We start from the raw sequence: 21,024 nt of genomic DNA on the forward strand, positions 1-21,024 counted from the left end.
TGGGCTACACCACTGTGAGAACACACTGAGGCCAATGGAGCAGAGACATACCCGGACCCCTGCAGAAGACCACAGCGTGCCCCTCCACCCGCAGAGAGACACCAGGGCAGCTGAAGCAGTCTTCCCCAAGCGACACGCAGGGCGCTCATAGAGAAGCCAAGCTCTGCTCCAAGGCAGGAGGATTCACATCTCTTCTGTAAGGTCCCAGCTCCGTGACAAACACCGCTCCTCACTGACTCCATCCGCCTGCCTCGGATGGGGGAAACATCCAGGAAACAGGTTCCAAGCAATCCGTGCTTCATTCCCAAGGAACCAGGATGCGTTGGTTGGTGTGCCGCTGTCACGTGGTGGTGGCGAGGGCTAGAAAGTGCAAGGCAGGCATCTAACTCATAAAACCTACTCTGCAATGTGTGGAATCCACCGTGTGCTATGGCAGGGACACAATAAATATTAACCTTTTGGTTTTTAGGCATCAAGAGTACAGGATTTTAATTACAGCTTATACTGAGTTGCATTCAGTTGGCTATTTGCTTGCCACGGGACGTTGTAAGCCGAAGAGCTGACCATGCAAGCACAACAGACTTAAGAAAACCCCTTCCTGCTAAACTTCAAATGATATCTGGAGCAAACGCCTCTCCATACTGAAGTAAAGTCTTTATGAGTGTGAGCAAAGGGCAGCAGAGACACAACTGGCTTGGGCTGAACCCCAAGGTTCCTGCAGTTTGACACACGACATTGGCAGTGACAGGATGGTCAGCTTCCTATGCTTCAGGGTTGGGGTGTGTGTGAAAGAACTTGCTCAGGTCATTCGTTCCTCCAGCAGGTTTCCGTGTCCCATCATTCCTGCGATCCAGAGTTAGACCTGGTGACCCCTGGCGATTGAGATCCTCTCCCAACCATCTCCTGTCCCCATTCCCTCTGGCTGGACTCCTGTAAGCCACGGCCTTTGGTTTCAATGGGCAAGAAGCAGGAAGCCACAGCAGCCAACAGGCAGCATCCACTGTAAACCACCAGCGTTAAATAGACTGAAGATTCCAACATCACCTGCAGGAAAAAGGCAGGAGATAGAAACCAGCTCCCCATGGCCCCGTCACAGAAACAGAGACACTGGGCTGGCAGCAGAGGTTTTAATTACAGCATTGGCAGCGTGTTTAACACTCACTGCTGCACACTTCCTTTCCTCAGCGGTTACACACAGCTATTAAACACTGACAGATCAGTGCCACGAGGTGCTGCTGCCCTTACACGTTAGGCAGGATTTAAGCAAATCCCAGGATCTTCAGCAAATCCTGGCCCTCTGCAGAGCCGCTGGTTCTGACACCATCCTGTCCCTGTGCACCTGGGCTCCCCCAAACCCCTCTCCAGCTCCTTCCACATCCCCTGCAGGTTTGTACCCTGCAGGACCTCAGTCCGGGATCCCAGGAGGGAGGTGGCACTGCAGCACACACAGGAACTCCCTGCCTCTCCCATGGCCTCCAAGGTGTCCTTCCATCCATCCTGCAGCCTGCTGCTTGCTTATTCAGCCCCCAACATACAGGGCAATGGACGAAGAGGCAAATCCAGGGATGAGCCTGAACTCCCCTCAAGGATCAGGCAACAACAGCCCTGCTTTAACACATCCCGCACAGCTCACCCTTGGTTTGGCCCCTGCAGCAGAACAGCAGCTTCTCCTTCCCCTTCCCCTGCCTTGGCACCCAGGAGAAGGGTTTTTTACCTGTGCAATGAAGGGGGTTATGAGGGCTCCCACTCGGGCCATTCCACTGCATGTTCCCAGCCCCAGCGCACGCGTGGCCGTGGGATAAACCTGGGAACAAAGCACCGGTCCATTAACACCCCTGGGAAGTTCTCTTCCCTCCAGCCTCCTAAATCGATGGAACTCAGCAAGTGGAACTACAGCAAGTTCTGTTAGACAAGGACCATGAGATCACCAGCTCATTCTGGGGTAAGGTCCATTGTGGAGAGGGCAGGCAAAACGACTTTCCCACCATGGTCTCGCTCCCCTGAAGCATTCTCATTCCAAACCCAACCTCCTTACCTCCGGGGTGTAAACATAAGCAGCCTGAAATCCTCCTGAAATAAAAGCTCTTGCAATGAAGAGCAGCACAGTAAGAACGTTCCTGGGAGAACAAAAAGGAGAGCAGTGTTTGGGCTGGTTCGGGACAATCCGTTTGTTTAACTTGGAGGCAAGCGCAATAAAAGCCCTCAATTGCTTTGAACGACTTCGTTTGGGTGTTAATGAACCCTCTGTGTTTGTTTCTGGACCTTCCATACAACAACGATGCCAAACAACCTGCATTCCCACAACCACATCAGCTCACCAAGCGCATCCCTTCCTCCTGGCAGCTGTGGCCCATGGAAACAAGCAGCAAAGGCCGAAACGTAGCTAAATGAGAAAACCCCATTCCGTGTTATGAATGGTGCTAACAAAAAGGTGGCACACAGGAAAAGGCAATGGGAGTGCAGCTTAAAAGCTGTTTAAAAGACAGGAACCTCCAGACTGCCTGGCTGCTTGTGACTTTGGGAGGTTTCTTATCCCAGGGTTCTTGTGAACGGGTTTAAAATCACAGAGCTCTCCTCTGGCTGTCAGGTCCTCTCCTTGTCCATCGGTCCTGAGGCACAGACACTGTCACATGCACGTGGCATCAAGGCCAGATGCAGTCAGAGCAGCTGAATGGGAGCAGAGCCTGGGCTTGGTTGTGAAGCACTGCCCTGGCAATGACTATCCAGGCAGCGTGGGGAGCTACAGGTAGTGACTGGCAGAGAGCAGTGCATGAACCAGCTCCCGAGGCTCATGACATCAGATCTGATTTAAAGTTGTGCAATGGTTACCTCCTGCTCAGACACAAGCTCTCATTTTGCCCTTTGGATTGCTCTGTCTGAAAGGTTATAGAGCAGGATTCCTCCTCTCCTGCTTCTTTTAGGTGCCTTCCAAACTGGTGTAGAAAACCTAACACCATCCTTAATGCTTCCTCCAGTCAAGCACGACCTCCTGGCTTGGCAAACCACCACGTCCAGTTCTGCCATAACCAAGAGAGAGCCCAGATGAACCAGACAGACCCATTGCTCACCGTGTTTTCCTTACCTTCCAACGCAGAGAAACAGCAGAAGGCTGCAAAGCGAGAAGACAACGAAGGACAGGGCCATGGTTTTCTTGCGGCCTATCCGATCAATGATCCACAGCGTCACCAACACACCTGTGGAAGGACACGGCGTTGGGAAGGGAGCAGAGGTGGGCATGGAGACAGCTTTTCACACAGGCTGGCTACCTCGGGTTGCAAACGTTGTTCTCTCTTTCTTTAAAGCACTTTGCCGGCAGAGGCACCAGGCAAAGCTTTGCCAATGGATTGCTCCAGCTATCGGGGCCACATGCAAACAGAAGCCCTGTGAGTCTTGTTCCACGTTCACATCCCCACTGGTCCACACATCCACACACTCAGGGGCTGCAGGCTGATGTAGGAGCGAGCAGTCAACTCTGACATGGCTTAACCACTGCCTATTGCAGTGGCTACCAAGATGAGTGCCAAATGAGTTACCAAAATGAGTTACCCGATGCCTGCCTTCTATCTCATTGGGATACCTTTGGTTCAGCTTCTGAGCATTGTTCCCTGCTAACTCTTCCTACTGCAAGGTTTAAGGGTTCTTTACAACTTAGCATTCTCTTCCCTGTGTTACTTACATGCTGCCATCAGATTATTTCTCACCTGCTCCTTGATAAAGGAAACACCAAGCTCTCCAAGTCTCACACTGGTCAGTATTCTCCCTTATGCAGCTTTTCCAGATCCCTTTAAAAGCTGATGTGCAGCAAGCACGGGGATAATTCAAGCAGCAGAGTTTCCAGGGTCATATCCAGAGGTATCCCTGGTAATGTTTCTCTTATCTTAGTATGTATCAGGAGCAAATCAGTCCTGTCAGCTATAGCATCAGCCCAAGAGTACATACCCTCTTTCTGCCCACTGTCCATTGACATCCTTCCCTGAACAACTGCTGTGCAGGACAGTCCTCCTATGTTAAGTAGCAATTGTGCATATTCATCATAGACTTACAACTCTTCACCAGTTAAATGGCTTCTCTTTGAGCTGAAACTATAATGTAGAACCGTGAAAATCACCTGGCCATTGCCTCACAGTATTATTCCAGACAGATTAATACTGGGAGATCACCCTCTGCATCTGAAGAGCCTGTGGGTACTTATTGTCTGTCAGACTGTCCCCTGACACTCACTGGAATCGACTGAAGATCACGACTGAGATGGGCACGGAGCTTTGGGAGCAAGGTCTCCATTGATTCACTCTGCCCACGATCCCTTTACAATAGCTCTGGAAAGTCCCTTATGGACAGAAGTTGAAGTGATTCTGCCCCTTTGATTTAATTGTTACTCTTCCTCTGAATGCCTGATCTGCTCTTTGGATGGGATCCATAGTCAGATGTGTCATTATGGCTTCACAAAGCAATTACTAGTGATTTTATCTGTAGGGATCACACAGGCAGTGACAGGAGCTACAGCTACTGCGTGCGCTGCAGTTATCAAGTAGTCCAACCAAGGAGCTCCAGTGCTGCAGGAGATACAACACTGGCATTAGGCCAGAGAGAAGAGCCCATTTCCCTGCTTGTTGCAGAGCCCATTCCAATCACACGGAGCCACTGGCAGTGAAGAACCAGTGCTTCCTATTGGCACTCACCAGGGAATTCAGACAGGGTTGTCCAGAGCAGGTCAGTGTAGTCCTCCTCTGTCAGGTACTCACAGGTCAGGCTGCACTTGGCCTTCACTTCTTTCCTTTTACTGGATACTGTGGGAGGCAAAAGGAACAGAACAAGCACTTCGTGTACTTTAAGTAACCTCTTCTCTGCTTACCTTCCTTTGCTCCTGCTTTGTCTTTATCACTCTTACTGCTGACAAGGGATGTACATAGAAGGGATGCACTACACAGAAGGGATGTACTGACAAGACCCTGCTGCACAGCACGGGTGCTCTACCTGGAGGATGCAGCTGGACCTGCACAGTTGCTAATGGCACTTGTGGCAGGATGTGACACCTCTGCAGCCAGCACTGCCACAGTGAAAGCTCACCCTTCCTCCCCAGCTCTACAGGCTCAGTTCGTTTTCAGTCCGGAGCTCATGACAATGGACAGAATTAACATCGATAATTCAGTTTATCCCCGCACAAAATGGGATGTTAACACCTCAGTTGTACTTTGACAGGACTCAATAATGCTGTGTCTCTGTAAAACCAAGTATCTTTAATGGATGCATGCTCCTTTGTGCAGGCTGACCAGAGCCAGACCTCTCCAATAGGCAATACACCGGTGTACAAGCTTGGGATCGTGTCTTTTCCCAATCCTATCCCTCCCTTTCCTGTAATTTTCCAGCTATCAGGCAGCCTTCACTAATTACAGGTGTTGTGAACACAACCACACCTCCCCTGGGGGCTCAGACTCTTCCAGCCTCTTCCTAATGCAGCCAAAGCACTTTTAGTCTCTTGACTACAAAAACCTGCCACAAAAGGGCAATGCTTCCCCTCCATCATCTTTCTTCCCGTCTTGAGGACCTGGGAGAGCCACAGCAGCTCTCTCCGAGCCAATGAGGCCTCTCAGATCTGGAACCTTACCTTCATTCCAACACCTCTTTCTCAAGAAGAAAGATACATTGCTAACAGGGCTCCCTTGAAGGTTCTCTTCCTGCTTTACGCTTTGGGCTCACAGACAGTGCAGGACCCCTCTGCAGTGTGCAGGGGATGAGGAAGAGGCCCATCAGAAACGTTTAAAACGAGTAACCCCTTAAGCAGATCCCTTACAATTCCAGCTGGGAGCCACAGTCCTTTCCACACAGCAGAAAGGGACATCCCACCACCGAACAGGGTATGGTTAAGAGAAAGACAGAGCAGTACTCACTGCTGCAGACGTCTCCTGCTTGGAAGAACTCTGTAGTTAATAAAACTAACCCATAATATGAAAAAGCATTGGAAAACCTGCAAGGAAGAAAACAGGAGAGGAAGTCTCAGCTGGCCAAGCCTACAGGAAACACCATGCATCACAACTGAACCCACTGTGTGAGGACTCCCACTTAAGTGCTCCCTCAAAGCTATTTCCTCTAAGCATTTAGAAAACGACAGGGCAATTAGATTGGGAATGCTACTGATGGGTGGGTTTATAAATCACAAATCAATACAGGTTGGGTTTTTTTGCTGTATTTTAGCGATGCTGTAAAATACCTCCATTAAAAAACCACTTAGAATTGTGCTGGCACCGGGCCGTTTGTATTTCTTCTTACCATATAAACCAGAGTAACAACGTGGTCCATCTAAAATGGGGTGTAAAAAGGTCCCTCATTTTCCCTCGGTCTTCCTGTTGAAAAGAAGCAGAAGTCAGAGGGTCAGGATATTCACTGGCCCTGGACTGGAGGATGCAGAGTGGCAAGGGGTAACACAACACACAGTCCTAGGCACTACACCTCAGGATGAGTGTAGCCAGAGTGAGCCACACTGGAGCTGGGATCCAAGTAAAGAATTCCTCTGCCAAGGAGAATTCTCTAGGAGCAGAACAATGCCAGGACCAGTTCTTGCACAGGGCCCACACTTCTCCTCCCCAGGGAGCCTGCAAAGAGCAGGACTCGGACCCAAGAGCTCAAATCCTCCCTGATCCAGCCCTTAGAAAAGCAGACCTGCACCTCTGGTTAGTAAGATGCAGGCTCCTGCCTAGCTTTACAGTTCTGCTCTCATTCATAGCTACAGGCTTTCCTCTGATGCCCTTCCTCATGGGCCAACTTTGTCACTTTCTGTTCTTACAGGAGTCTCTGTTCTGTGAAGCTGCTCCATCTGCTGATGGGGTGCTGAGAAGTTGGCCATGTAAAGCTGAGAGGAAAAAGACCCCAGTGAATTCACACAGTAACATGCAGCTCGGAAGCAGCAGCCTGAATCACCCCATGCATTAGGATGCAGCAGGAGCTTGCAGCTCTCCCGCTGCAGAACATCAGGATCAGATTAAAACTGAGCCCAAGAGTCAAATTCCAGCTTGTCTCAGGAGCTCAGATCTTGGAATTCTGATCCGAGCAAGGTTTGAGTTTCCTTAATCATCAGGACTCAGAGTGAGCTTAAAGAATATCAACGCCCACTTTAAAGGTCCTTTTCCCTTTCAGGATTTTCATGTCATTAAAACTGAGAAGCCAACTCTTCCTCCCTGTGGCAAAGGCACAGACAAACCCTTCTTCATTACCCGTTCCGACACTACAATTAAACTTCACATTGATTACCTGCTTGTAAGAACACCCATGAATGCACCTGTTTCACTGCATCCCACGCTGTTAACGTGCCTGTACGTACCTGCCTGGCAACAATGAGTTTTCCCAGAGGCATGGGGGCTCCGTTTTCCGTTGCTATCCGCTTTAAAGTGGCAATTGCTTTCTCTTGATTTCCAGACAACACATCATACCGGGCACTTTCTGGCAGCCACTAAGAGAGCAAAGAGATCAGATGAGCAAGGGTGGCAGGAACACAGCAATAACCACACTGGGGGGGTTCCTCTGTGGGCTCCCACTAACTGCATTACAGAACTAACCTTTACGAACCCAGAGCCATCTCCTCAGCGGCTTTAAGACCCTGCAAAAACCCCCCTTTGGCCAGGAAACCAGAGCTCCAGGCTGAAATCTTTCCCTTCTGTTACCTTAGGTTTATTCTCAAGAGCCATTAGGCATTTTTGCAGGCTCTTTACATTGTACCTCCTCAGTAGGAAAGGCAAAGCATCCCGGACAAGATGCTCTGGGCACTCCCAAACTCCTTTTTTTGAGCTCCTTTTGACAACAAGCCCCTGTATAACTGGAGATATGTCTGAAAACCAGTGTCAGCGACTGAGGAGCAATCAGAGCTGCTGAACAGCCTGACAAGGACATGCATCTTTGAGGCAACTGCATTACCTCACAGTGCACTGATGCTCAGGTTTAACTCATATATGCCTTGCATTAGAACGTGACCTGCACTGTGCAGATTTTGCCCCTGACTTGGGTGAGGGTTTTTAAGTGGCCAATAAGCATAAAAGTGATGATTTTGACACAAAGCAAGGAAATAGCAACAGCTTTTAATGAGATGTTGATCCCACTGAGCAGAGTTAGAACAAAGTCACTAAACTGGAGAGGTTTCCAGGCCGGATTTGGCTTCACAAAATCCCAGCCCACCCTTGTCCTCCAGCAATGACAGTCACACAGACACAGCTCTCTTTGGAAGGTTTTCAGCAGCGCCCTGTTGAAACAACAGCATTTTTGCCACTATTTCAGCTGTTTCAAAGAAGACACCAACAGAGAGCTTAAAACTGCCCTGATTTCCTTCAGTCAGCTTGCAGGATCAGGTAGAGAAGTGATGGAACATGGATTTGGCTTTGACAGAATACCTACAAAACACAGGACAGCGAAGAGCAGAAGAGGGAGGGCAGAAAGGACGAGAAGCCAGCGCCAGCCAAGCGTGGGCATCACCACCACTGCTAGGAGGACTTCAAACACCGTCCCAATGGCCCAAAAGACCTGCCAAAGGGAAGAGAAACAGTCACAAATGGGAAGTGCTCTTCAGGCCTCCTGCTTTGTAGCATTCCATGACGGGACAGAGGAATGCCAGAGACATTCCAAACACGGGCTCCTCTATGGAAACAGAGTCCGTTTTCGGGGGGGTTGGTTAAATGCTGCAGGAGCTGAAATGCTCATTTCTGAAAGCCCAGCATCCTCTTTCTCTAGACACTCGTGTTGAGCTGTCGGTAGCTCCTCATAAGCAAGGGGCTCTTCACATGCTGTTTCTACAGCAAAATTCCTATTAATTTATGTGTCTCTGAGTATGATTCCCAGCAACCACCGTGAGATTTATGGTATTAGCTTTCCTTACCAAAACCAAGCTACCAAAGCCACAGAGTTTGTCCTGGAGAAGAAAGAAGGAATTGATACCCTCACAGCAAATAATGGAGCTGGAATCCTCTTGCATATCCTGCCCTTATCTAAAGGATTATTCCCCTTTAGATTATGAACCCACTTAGCTCATTATTTAACCCTCAGAATATACTTCTAACGCAAGGCTGCTCAGTGGTAGCCAAACTGTGGCAGAACAGAAGTGACACAGAAAAGAGCACTTCAGCTACTGAATTTTGATTAAGAAGTGTTAATCAACCTGATGGAGGCCTTGCCAGCAGGTGGCTGAGGGACTGGGCTTGCACTGAGAAGCTGGTTGAATCTGGGGGGGGGGGTTCCACAAGGGTGCTCCTTAGCAGCACTGTTCTGCCCCTTCCACCATTCACTACAGGGTTGTGAATTTTGCCTTGAAGTATTTATAGGGCAGAATCCTGCTCTCTGTGACTTTGATGCATTTGGATTGAATATGGGGAGCTGAATTTAGCCCTGCATTTACTGAACAGTCAGTTCTGCACTCTTCATCACTCAGATCAGATTCATTTCCCCATGAAATTAGGTGACACCCAAATGCCCCCTGTGCAAACAGCAGTAACTTACCCAGCACTGGGTGCAAGCCAAGGTACAAAGAGTGGAATGTTACATGAATGCTTTATGCAGCTTTGGACCTGAGCTACCACTAGTGCACGGTGCAACCTCAGCTCCACACTCACTTGGACAAGCAAGATCTGACTGCAGCTGCGGGTGATGTTTCTGGTCAGTAGGATTGAATGGATGTAACCAACAGCAGAATTTGCCCCTCTGGGGACACAGCCACACTGCTCACCTCTATTAGTAAAATGCATTTTGCTCTGGCTTTCATTGGAAGGAATTCGGCATACAAGGTTACCCTGCAAAGAGTGAACATTGAGAGAAGTGTCATGTCAGCACAGAGAGAAATGTCATGTCAGCACAGAGAGAAATGGCACGATAGCACAGAGAAATGGCACGATAGCACAGAGAGAAATGGCACGATAGCACAGAGAGAAATGGCACGATAGCACAGAGAAATGGCACGATAGCACAGAGAGAAATGGCACGATAGCACAGAGAGAAATGGCATGATAGCACAGAGAGAAATGGCACAATAGCACAGAGAGAAATGGCACGATAGCACAGAGAGAAATGGCACGATAGCACAGAGAGAAATGGCACGATAGCACAGAGAGAAATGGCACGATAGCACAGAGAGAAATGGCACGATAGCACAGAGAGAAATGGCACGATAGCACAGAGAGAAATGGCACGATAGCACAGAGAGAAATGGCACGATAGCACAGAGAGAAATGGCACTACAGCACAGAGAGAAATGGCACGATAGCACAGAGAGAAATGGCACAATAGCACAGAGACAGAGATTCAAACATGCTCTTTGCCTCTTAGTAAAATTGGCAAGCCCATAGTGGTACCACAACCCCCTTCAGTTCGTCACTGCGCTGGAGGGCAGAATTCCCTCTGTTTGTGTGATTTTGTAACCCTGTAGCTGTTAGCTAAAGGCAGCAGCTCTTGCTGCATGTTTTCACAACCCTGCTGTGCCCTGGGACCGGCATTAGAACTGCTCCATGTGATCCATCAGCATCCAACACAAACTCTGGCTGTGTGAAGTGTTTCTTCAGGGCTCTACATCAGTCTGCGCTGCCAGGTTTCCGTTCTCCCTTCAAGGTGCTCCAGGTCTGCTCCTGTTACCGGTATAAAATCATTTGCATTTGTTTCTTGTGGGGCTTCAAAAAGGAGTCCTCTCACTCTGCACAGCCTTTATTTCATGATTGTGCCAAACAGGAACGGCGCAGCTTCTCTGGGAGTGTTTCCTGAGGATGAGCACAAGGACCTCGACATACAAAGGACATGGAACTGTTGGAACAAGTCCAGAGGAGGCCACGAGGATGCTCAGGGGCTGGAGCACCTCCCATATGAAGACAGGCTGAGGAAGTTGGGGCTGTTCAGCCTGGAGAAGAGAAGGCTGCGGGGAGACCTCAGAGCAGCTTCCAGTATCTGAAGGGGGCCTATAGGGATGCTGGGGAGGGACTCTTCATTAGGGACTGTAGTGACAGGACAAGGGGTAACGGGTTAAAACTGAAACAGGGGAAGTTCAGATTGGATCTAAGGAGGAAATTCTTTCCTGTGAGGGTGGTGAGGCACTGGAATGGGTTGCCCAGGGAGGTTGTGAATGCTCCATCCCTGGCAGTGTTCAAGACCAGGTTGAACAAAGCCTTGGGTGCCATGGTTTAGTGTGAGGTGTCCCTGCCCATGGCAGGGGGGTTGGAACTGGATGATCTTAAGGTCCTTTCCAACCCTAACTATTCTATGATTCTACGATTCTATGACCAGCAGCCTGCCAAGGCTTTCTTGTCTTCTTCAAACCGTCTGGGAAGACTCGGTCGCTCTTTGCTCCTACTCTTTGCATCCCATTGACTCATCCTGTTCCTGCTCCTGAGCTCCTCAGGCTTCCTTTGATGCCTGTGACAAAACTCCTGCTAACTTCACAAATGGGGGCTTGACCTCTGAGTAGCTTCCTAGAACTCAGTTTGTTAAAGCAGCACACAGCATTATATTAAATCAGCGCTGAGAGAAGGAACTAAAATCACATAATGAAACTAGAGCGGTCCCTGTATATTGCAGCAGGAAACAGGAGCTGATTAATGCTGTACAGACCTGTTTTCTTAAGAGAATACTCCACATTGGTATTATAGTCAGAACAAGAAACTGATGGAATCCACTCTTCTTTGTCTCTCATTAAGTCCTGCAGTCTTTGTGTGCTACCTGCAGCAGAGGCTGGGCTGAGGCTGCTCACCAGGGGCTCTGTGGAACATCATTAATAGGTGTTTGCAGTACAAGGTGTTACTGCTTTGTCTTTGTTGTTCTCCTGCCTCATTCCAGTTGTGCTCAGTGGGAGCTGCATGGCAGAACCTGCCTCGCCGTTGGTCAACACGCAGCAGGCAAAGGACTTCCCTGTTGTACAAACACGTTCCGCCCTGTGCGGCTGCTAAAGGTGGGCAGGAGAGCAGTCAGGAAGAGTGATAATGCTGTGATGTTCCATCTCAGCTCTGAATCTTTGCTGTGGGAAGGGCTATAGAAAAGGCAGGATATTGACTTGCCTTGTGAAGAAGTCTATGAGCCATCAATCAAAGCGAGACTCTGACTATTCTGAAATAGCACCTCCATGGGGCAAAATATCCATTATTAATGAGGATAAAAGACTACATGGAGAGAAAGTGGCTGTACTCTTCCCTTCCCATTTATAATTAAAAGCTTGGAACAGAGCTATTTATTTCAGGTGGAAAACGTAGAGATCCATCTCTTCAGTGAATGGACTGACACAGTAATAGAGGAATACCCTGATGCTACCTTTACATTAGATATCTCCGGAGCTCCAGAGTCAGGCTCTGTGGGTTCGGAATTCCAACTCAGGCTCAGACATGGAAGTTCAGGCTCTGACTGAACAATAACCTGCAGTTTTACAGCCCAGAGGAAGGGCTCAGCTGTACCCTATGGAGTTTAGGGCTCGATCTGTGCTGCAACAAGAGCGTGCTGTCCCTTATGGACTCTGCCTGTATGATGTAGCAATGCAGTCTGCAGGCACAGATACACAAGGCTGTCTGGGGTGTTTTATGCACTTCAGGGTGGGCTCTTTGGGCCTCTCATTTTCACCATGAGGGAATGAGAGAAGCTTAAAAGGACTTAAGGCATATAACATGACACAGTTAAGACCCCTGCTTGCTCACACAGAAGTCTGTAAATCTGATTCACCTCAGTACATTAGGCTCAAAGCCTTCTCAGAGTTTAATATATTAGTTCCAAAACACTTAGAATAAACCGGGTTTGGGACAACTGAACAGACACATGGCTGCAATTGAACATTAAGCACCTATAGAAACACATAGAAAAGAGAAAGGCTGGGTTGTGAATATTTACTTACGACTGAGGCACTCCTCCAATCCCAAAGCCCACCAGGCCCCGCAGCACCAGGATCCAGCTGTACACCGGGGCGAAACCACTGAGGATCCCATAGTAGAGGGTCCATAAGACGCTGATCTTCAGGCCCTGCATTTAACAAACGGGCACGAGGAGATGAGTTTCTGCTGCAACACAAAGTAACAAAACGCAAAGCAGAGCCTCAAATTCCCTTTATTTAATGGGAGGTTTATTCTGCTCTGTTTAATGCATGCAGACTACGGCATTTGTCACCATCATGCACTGAAATACCCACACTAGAAACATCAGAACGCATTGGAGTAGGAGCTGAAGCCTTACTGTTTTCCTGCCATACTGGTCTGAGATGTTTCCCCAGAGGGTGGAGCTGGACATCATTCCCACAAACACCACCTATAGCAACAGAGAAAAAGCCTTCCCCTTAACCACAAGGCAAGTGCAAATATCCATGCGGCAGCAAAGAGAATCCGGGATCTGAACGGGTTTAAACCTGCTGGAACAGAAGCAATTTACACAACACAAATGGCATCAATAACTAAAGTGGCGTATGCTGCAAGAAGGGTCCCCAGACTAGTTGTCTCATCCCTAAGGGCATTGCATGTTTCCAGCATCACAGCATCCTACTTGGAGGTGGTATCATAAAAGCTCTGCTTGCAAAGATCACTGGATGATCCCCCCCAAACAGTGATTGCTTGTGCTCTCTCACAGCCTCCGGTGTGTCTATGACCAAGGAAGATTAAGTGTGGTGAGAGAGAAAGGTTTTCAAGAAAGATGGAAAACTTTACCAATCTTTATCCAATAAATCAAATTATTTGAATTTTCGGATGAGTCTGAGTCAATCACATGAAACTTCGAACCAAAAACTTGCAGAATTTCCTCAGTTCTCACTGAGTTTCATTTCTTCAAGCTCTGGCTTTCAAAAGGGACTCCTATATTCTTCCAAACCAAAAGCAATCCGAAAGGCCATGAACAGATTTAACCCTGGGATACACAGCATGATGTCTGCATAACAATGAGTGCAAAAACCTTACAGAATACAGGAGCTGTCAGCGATTTTTCCTACCGATGTGAGCAATGCAACCTGCCAGCTCGGTAATCGCCACTCACAATGAAGCTGAGGAGCTAGGATACTTAAAATCATCATTTCCATAGCATCTGCCATCTAGAGAGGTGAAAAAGAAGCAAGAATTAGGTTGACACAGCAGCCAATAACAAACCTTTTTGAGATTAACCCTGCTTCTGCCCTGCGCCATTCCCACCCCGCAGGTAAAACAGGAGAGGTTCAGTGGATGTACACAGCGTAGAGAGGCAACACTGAGGTTCTCTAACTGACAATCATGCCATTGACTTTGATAACAATTACTTGCCCATGCTAATCCAGTAATAACAGAGAGCTTCCACTGGAACTTTCCAAAGCCAATGGCTTCCACCGCATCTTCCACCAGGAAAGTGTCTAGGAAGAAAACAAATCCAGTGCAGAAGTGTGTTCCTTTCCTTGAGGAGCCATCCCCTGAGAGAGGATTTGCTGTGAATGCAATTACTGGGCACTCTACTGGGATCTAAAATATATAACAGAGAGCTACTTAGCTTTATACAGTTCCTAGTCAAGGAAAGCTCTATGTTCTTCAGGAACTATAATACACGCATACGGTATGCACGGTTTGACATTCAGGTTGTCTAAACCCATCTAAGCCTCAACGCTTTAACCCCTCCAGCAGTTTAAGGAGTACGTTTGACACAGCAAAGTCCAGAGCTGGGCATCCTCACAAAGCCATAGAGAAAACCACAAAGCAACTCAACCAAAGCCTGACTGCTAAAACCAAGCAGAGATGTCACAAGACCTCAGTCTGTGACTTGAGCCCGAAGCTCTGCACCACTGTAGCATCACTTGCACTTCTTGTGGGCAATGTGCCAGCTGAAAGTCTACACAGAAGTGCAGAGTTGATGCCCTGAGTCTTCTGAGAAAATCACTGAGCTCATGCCAGGTTATTCTGGCTTCCTACTGCATCAATATGTTCATAAATGAGTCCCTGGGAAAAGTCATCCTGTAAAATGTTAGTATTCCTAAGGGAAAACCAACACTTCTGAATCGGTGGTGCCTTCAGGGCAGCCAGCACTGCTCTGCCGGGTGCAGAGAGAGGCTGGGATGTGCATTCATTCTGTCCCTCTTGTCCTCTGGGCAAGGAGGAGGCAGGAGCACTGCAGAGGCTCCACGCTCAGCCTGAGCCATGTGCAAACCTGGCAGTGTTTAAGGAGCTCTGATCAGTTCCAAAGGAGCCTAAGTCAAACCTCCTGTACGAAAGAGGCGGTGACAACAGGACACACAACTCCTCCAAAGGGCCTATTACTGGGCCTATTACCCAAACCACATGAAGCATCCCTCAGAGATAGAGGTAACTAAATCATGGGTTTCAGGTGTAACATGATTCGCCTGTGTTGTTGATACCTGCTTCCATCTGGAGATCTTTACCATCTCTAAACCCAGTGGATTATCCTGGTTGCAACATGACTGCAATGAAGAGGCCAGACCTCACAGGAGATCAGAAACCCACTCACCATCAGTCGGGTTGGCAAATTCCTTTGGCACCGCAGCTCCATCCTCCAGCTCGATGGGCTCTAGCTCTGTCCGAACACCCTCAATCTGGATTTCATGTTCTCCTGAAATGACATCCTCATCCGACCTCGAACTCTCCCCAGTGCGGCGAAACTTGACCACCCTAAGAGCACACAAACAAGGATTCACACTGCAGTGGCTCTGTTCCAGGTCAAGCTGTGTTTGTGATCATAGAACCATGGAATGGTTTGGGTTGGAAGGGACCTCAAAGCTCCTCCAGCTCCAATCCCTACCACGGGCAGGGACCCCTTCCACTGGAGCAGCTTGCTCCAAGCCCCTGTGTCCAACCTGGCCTTGAGCACTGCCAGGGATGGGGCAGCCACAGCTTCTCTGGGCACCCTGTGCCAGCACCTCAGCACCCTCACAGGGAAGAGCTTCTGCCTGAGAGCTCAGCTCAGTCTCCCCTCTGGCAGGTTCAAGCCATTGCCCCTTACACATCGGTGTAACTCTCACCTCGGAAACTGACAGTTCCTTGGACTTCAGTGAAAGAGTTCATTGGAAATAGATAAAGCGAGTCCTGCTACTGCCTCGTCTGACTTCCAACACCCGAGCATTTAATTCCATGACAGAGTAGCAGAGAGCCTCTTGAACTCCAGCTTAATCCTTTGGTTTAAGGGTCAGCAAAACCAGACTATCGGCATCCTTGCCAAGTGCAGCTGCAGCAATGGAGTGACATTGGTAAGCGTGAGCTGAAAGACTTTTCCTGCTTGGCAAGATCTCAACTCTTACTTTCTCTTACAAGCACTGGTGACACAAGTAATATTCAATACAAGGGCACAGTGATGGGCAATCTGTTCCTGTAAATGGACCTTGGTCCAATGGTGGACAAGAGGATGGAGGAATGAACACCTCAGTCACCCTCAGTTACAAAGAGAAGCCTTGGCCAGCACCAGCCATTCAGCCCAGCTTAGGATCACACTCTAGTACAAACACGGTGATACAAACCAGCATCCTCAGGTCCTGCCACATATACATAGGATTTCCATGACCCCCTCCCATCGGGGGAGCTGCACATACTCACTAATGGTATTCTGGCAGTAACCTGGATGGAGAGAGCAGCCCGTTGACCATTTGGGGAGGTTCTCACCTTCAGAACAAGCTGCTTTGCTGGCTTTGAGATGACCGGGGTGATTCTTTCAGCTAAACAGGGCATTCCAAAACCTGCATGGGGCAACCACTCCTTGTGTTATTTAGCAATGCTCTATCTGCAGCAGGAACTGGAAGCTTTTCTCTGTCCTCTACACCTTGGCAGAGAAACCAGAGAGCCACAAACTGTGTTTTCTCAGGTAACGTTTGAAGGTCTCAGACAGGAGAAGACAGAACAAAACCTCAGGGCTCTTCGAAATGAACAAGAAAGCATCACTGACTGCAGTGAAGCTAGGGCTTATCTCAGGTTCTGACTGAGGTGTGCAGCCATCCTCCACTCACTTAAGAGATAAACAAGGAAGCTCCTCTGGGTTCAGGTTCTTACTTGGTTCCATTGAGAACCTCAAGTTTAAATTCTCTTGGGTTTTAACCTTGGTTTGGAATTTCTTTTGCTGAGCCTATAGGACAAATACAAGGAATCATCACTCTCACCTTAAAAGTGAAGATACAGTCCTCATACGACCTACAAAATACACCCTCTCAGCAAACACACACTGAAACGTGGCTGCCCACAAATGACCTTTCTATTACAAAGAGCAATGAATATCCAAGTCCCATTCAAGTCTTATTTGCAAGAGCTTCACAAGCCCCTGCTTTAACTACACAGGATGCAAACTTCTCTATGTGTGTTTTTTTAACAGGATGACTATTGCTGTAACCCAGCAGCTGGGTGCAAAGCTCACTGAAGAGATGGACACCTTTTCCCTGGATTTAGGAGGTCTGAAGCGCTGTCACTCCATGGGATATGCCTGGAAATCGTTCATACAACCTACACTGGCAGCTGTTGCAAATCACAGGCGAAATAAAGGTGCCAAAAGAATCCTTCCGGATTCTAAAGCACCCGATCACAACCACCCTGTATTCTGTGTTCGAAGGGGACTTTCGGGTGGCTCCAGACACTACACAAGCGACTGACCTGAAAGCTGTAAGTACTCCAAAAGCAATGCGAGCACAGAGCTCTCCGGCCACATTCCCCATCACAGCAAACACATGTTCAGCACTTAGGAACTTTATGAGACAAACTGACACAAAGGAGGAAAGCAGCACCCAGCGGCATTCCCTGCTCCATCCCTGCAGGATTCCTGGTAGCTGGGATGTCGGAGAGAGCTGCATCTGTTTGCAGGGTCCCGCAGCACCGAGCACGTCTCATCACACCCACAGCTTTCGGTGGGTTATTAGGAAAATAAGAATGGGGGAAAATGGCCTCGGGAAATCCTGGCTCATTCCTTCCGCTGCCGAGCTGACAGCACCCAAACCAAGGATCTGCAAACAGCCGGAGAGCCTCTCCTTTTCCCCAGCTTATTGGGAACGTTATGGGACACCTGGCTCCGTCATTGCCATGAGCTCATTAATATTTCAAATCGACTTTAAGCATTAATTCCCTGCCTCGAAGTGAAGGATTTATAGATAGGAATATGCTTTAAAGCACCTGATAACGGAGCGTTAGGAGAACAGTTTTTAAAGGCAGCATTTTGCGTTCCCGAAGAGGAAAGGAAACGCTGGTGTGAAGAGGCTTTTATCACCTTTCTGCACAGATCCAGCAACCACATCCCAACAGCAGAGAGCTCTCGGGAATACCAGCATCTTCCTGGTGCAGCAATGTTGGCTTCTCCGAGACATGCAGCGGGCTCACCCCAAACACACCTCTGCAAAAGGGCTCCGAGCTGCCATCAGTTCATGGCATGAAAGAAGGGAGCCGGGAAGATGCCTTCCCCAGCACAGCGTTATTTACGGATGCAACCCACCTTGTAAATGCAATGGGAATGCTTCCGCCCAAATAAAACCCTTTGGGGCTCCCACTCTTTTATCCCACCCTTTCCCATTTCTACCACGGCCAAGTTGGTGCAAAAAATGCAGCTTGAGTGGGTTTATATAACGAAGGGATCCCTGCGTGCCCCCGGCATGCTGAACCCGGGCAGCGGCACAAGGAAAATGGCCTGCTTCCCGGGGCCTAAAGGCGCTGCCTCGGGATAACGCTCGGGAAAACCGCCGGGATCCCTCAATCCCCCCGCGCCTCCCGCTCCCCTGCGGCCGCTACTCACGGCAGCTGTCTGAGCTGGAATAAATCATCCTCCATTGCCGGGCTGCGTCTGCGGGCGCTGCTCTCATCGCTCCCGCATGGCGGGGCTGGCTGGGGCTGCGGGAGGCGGCTGGACAGCTCCGGCGGCGGCAGCGCACCGCGCGGCGCGGCAGCGGCTCCGCTCCGCTCGGCTCAGCCCAGCTCGGCTCCGGCTGGCTCCGCCCGGCTCAGCCCGGCTCCGCTCGGCTCGGCTCAGCCCGGCTCGGCTCAGCCCAGCTCGGCTCCGCTCGGCTCCGCCCGGCTCAGCCCGGCTCCGCTCGGGTCAGATCGGCTCGGCTCAGCCCAGCTCGGCTCGGCCCGGCTCAGCCCTGCTCCACTAGGCTCAGCCTGGCTCGGTTCGGCTCAGCCCGGCTCGGTTCGGCGCAGCCTGGCTCGGTTCGGCTCAGCCCGGCTCCGCTCGGCTCAGCCCGGCTCCACTAAGCTCAGCCCGGCTCCACTAGGCTCAGTCCGGCTCGGTTCGGCTCAGCCCGGCTTGGTTCGGAGCAGCCCTGCTCCACTAAGCTCAGCCCGGCTCCACTAAGCTCAGCCCGGCTCCACTAAGCTCAGCCCGGCTCCGTTCGGCTCAGCCCGGCTCCGTTCGGCTCAGCCTGGCTCGGTTCGGCTCAGCCTGGCTCCACTAGGCTCAGTCCGGCTAGGTTCGGCTCAGCCCGGCTCGGTTAGGAGCAGCCCTGCTCCACTAGGCTCAGCCTGGCTCGGTTCGGAGCAGCCTGGCCCCGTCCAGCTCAGCCCGGCTCAGCCCGGCTCGGTTCGGAGAAGCCTGGCCCCGTCCAGCTCAGCCTGGCTCAGCTCAGCCCGGCTCAGCTCGGCACGGCTCAGCTCGGCACGGCTCGGCACGGCTCGGCACGGCTCGGCTCGGCACGGCTCGGCTCGGCACGGCTCGGCACGGCACGGCTCGGCTCGGCTCGGCACGGCTCGGCACGGCTCGGCACGGCTCGGCACGGCTCGGTTCGGCTCGGCTCGGCACGGCTCGGCACGGCTCGGTTCGGCTCGGCTCGGCTCGGCTCGGCACGGCTCGGCTCGGCAGCCAGCCTTTTCCCGTCAGGCAGCCTACGGTCGCTGTCCCGGTCCCGGTCCCGGTCCCGGCCCCTGCCCCGCTGGCTGCCAGCCGGGCTCCCGGCTCAGCGCCGGTCCTCGCCCCCTGGGGGCTCAGCGAGTGCCGGCCGCGCACCGATGGGAGTGAGCCCGGGAGCGTCAGAGCCCGGGAGGAACGGAAGGGGCCGGGGAAAGCCGAGCCGATTGGGATGCACCCGCTCCGGGGGGGCAGCGAGGGCTCTGCCGGGGACACTGCAGGACACCGGGCAGGGCCTCGCAGCAAATCCCGCTATTACAGAGCGCAGGGATGGATCCTGCAGGTGATCTGCAAGAGGCCGTAGAGCGCCCAGTGCCTAAAGGGGCTGCAGGAAACCTGGAGAGGGGCTTTGGACAAATCCAGACCAGGGAACAAGGGATGATGCAAGAGGCTTGGCCTGAGCTCAGACACACCAAACAGGTTTTCAGCTGGCTAATGGGGGCTGTTCAGCTGTCACACAGATACCGTTTGTGGCACTCTCCCAGGTTTTAGGACATACAAGCTTGCAGCTGACCCAGCTGTGGTTTCAGCTTCCTTAAAACACTGAGGACAATTGTTTAATGCACTGTTTGTGCCTAGGAGTGGATCTGGATGTCTACACATAGACACTGGCTCCGTTTGAGGTACCCATGTACCCCTGTGGATCACACAGGACTCTGTGGGTACCTCTGGCACGAGGGCTCTTTCACTGAATAATAACACCCTAAAAGTGTGATAAACCCCAATTTTAATAGCATGGAATGCATACATACATTGCAATAGATTCTCAAAACCATTTCAAACCCAGGCTCTTTCAGAGAACAAGCTTTGAGACCGTGTGCAGGATGGGTTTGCTGCTTCCCTCTGCTCTCTGGTCTCTGTCACCTCTCTTGCCACTGAGACACCGGTCTCCATAAACAACCTGTCTCTTTGGTTCTGCACCCTTTCACTTCCCTTTGAATCGGGTGGTGAGGCCTTTGGGCTGAAGAACCCCCTCGTGCCACTGATTTGTTGCCATAAAGGGAGCTGAGGGGTTCTTTTGCAATGAAAGTCAGCCTGGCCCTTAAGCAACTAGAAAGCAAAAGGCCTCGGTAGATAAAACTGGTCTGCCAGCACCTTCCTGATTGTTGAGATTTAGGTTTCCTGTTAAAATGCGGGTTACAGAAACCGTAGCTCAATGCTTGACATGATCCAAGAGGTGTGCCCTGATTCCCAGGGTGAGATCCTGCTGATGAAGTCAGTGCAATGGGAGGAGTTCCTGCGCAGAAGGTTCTGGAGGGGAGCAGAGCTCAG

General features: G+C 50.5%; 1 protein-coding gene across 4 annotated transcripts; it reads right to left on the reverse strand.

Moving 5' to 3' along the window:
* Positions 1–154: 154 nt before the first annotated feature.
* On the reverse strand, positions 155–18,819 carry SVOP (SV2 related protein). 4 transcript variants are annotated; one of them, XM_061466461.1, is made up of 16 exons: positions 18,646–18,819; positions 15,400–15,560; positions 14,211–14,296; positions 13,951–14,005; positions 13,165–13,236; positions 12,830–12,954; positions 9,588–9,764; positions 8,380–8,505; positions 7,316–7,444; positions 6,268–6,341; positions 5,889–5,965; positions 4,680–4,787; positions 3,083–3,194; positions 2,036–2,117; positions 1,715–1,804; positions 155–1,044 (listed from the first exon to the last, which is right to left on the reverse strand). In XM_061466461.1, exons 1-16 carry the CDS (start codon positions 18,678–18,680, stop codon positions 838–840), a joined length of 1,716 nt encoding a protein of 571 aa, XP_061322445.1. In that variant the 5' UTR covers positions 18,681–18,819; the 3' UTR covers positions 155–837. The 4 variants fall into 4 exon arrangements, with proteins under 4 accessions (XP_061322445.1, XP_061322446.1, XP_061322447.1 ...); XM_061466462.1 differs by having other exon boundaries at positions 9,701–9,764; positions 13,907–14,005; XM_061466463.1 differs by lacking the exon at positions 14,211–14,296.
* Between the last annotated feature and the right edge of the window lie 2,205 nt (positions 18,820–21,024).

The sequence above is a fragment of the Pezoporus flaviventris genome, unplaced genomic scaffold (assembly GCF_033815535.1).
Source record: "Pezoporus flaviventris isolate CSIRO_AGI_PZ_B2104156 unplaced genomic scaffold, CSIRO_AGI_Pfla_v1 ptg000041l, whole genome shotgun sequence".
Lineage (NCBI taxonomy): Eukaryota > Metazoa > Chordata > Aves > Psittaciformes > Psittacidae > Pezoporus > Pezoporus flaviventris.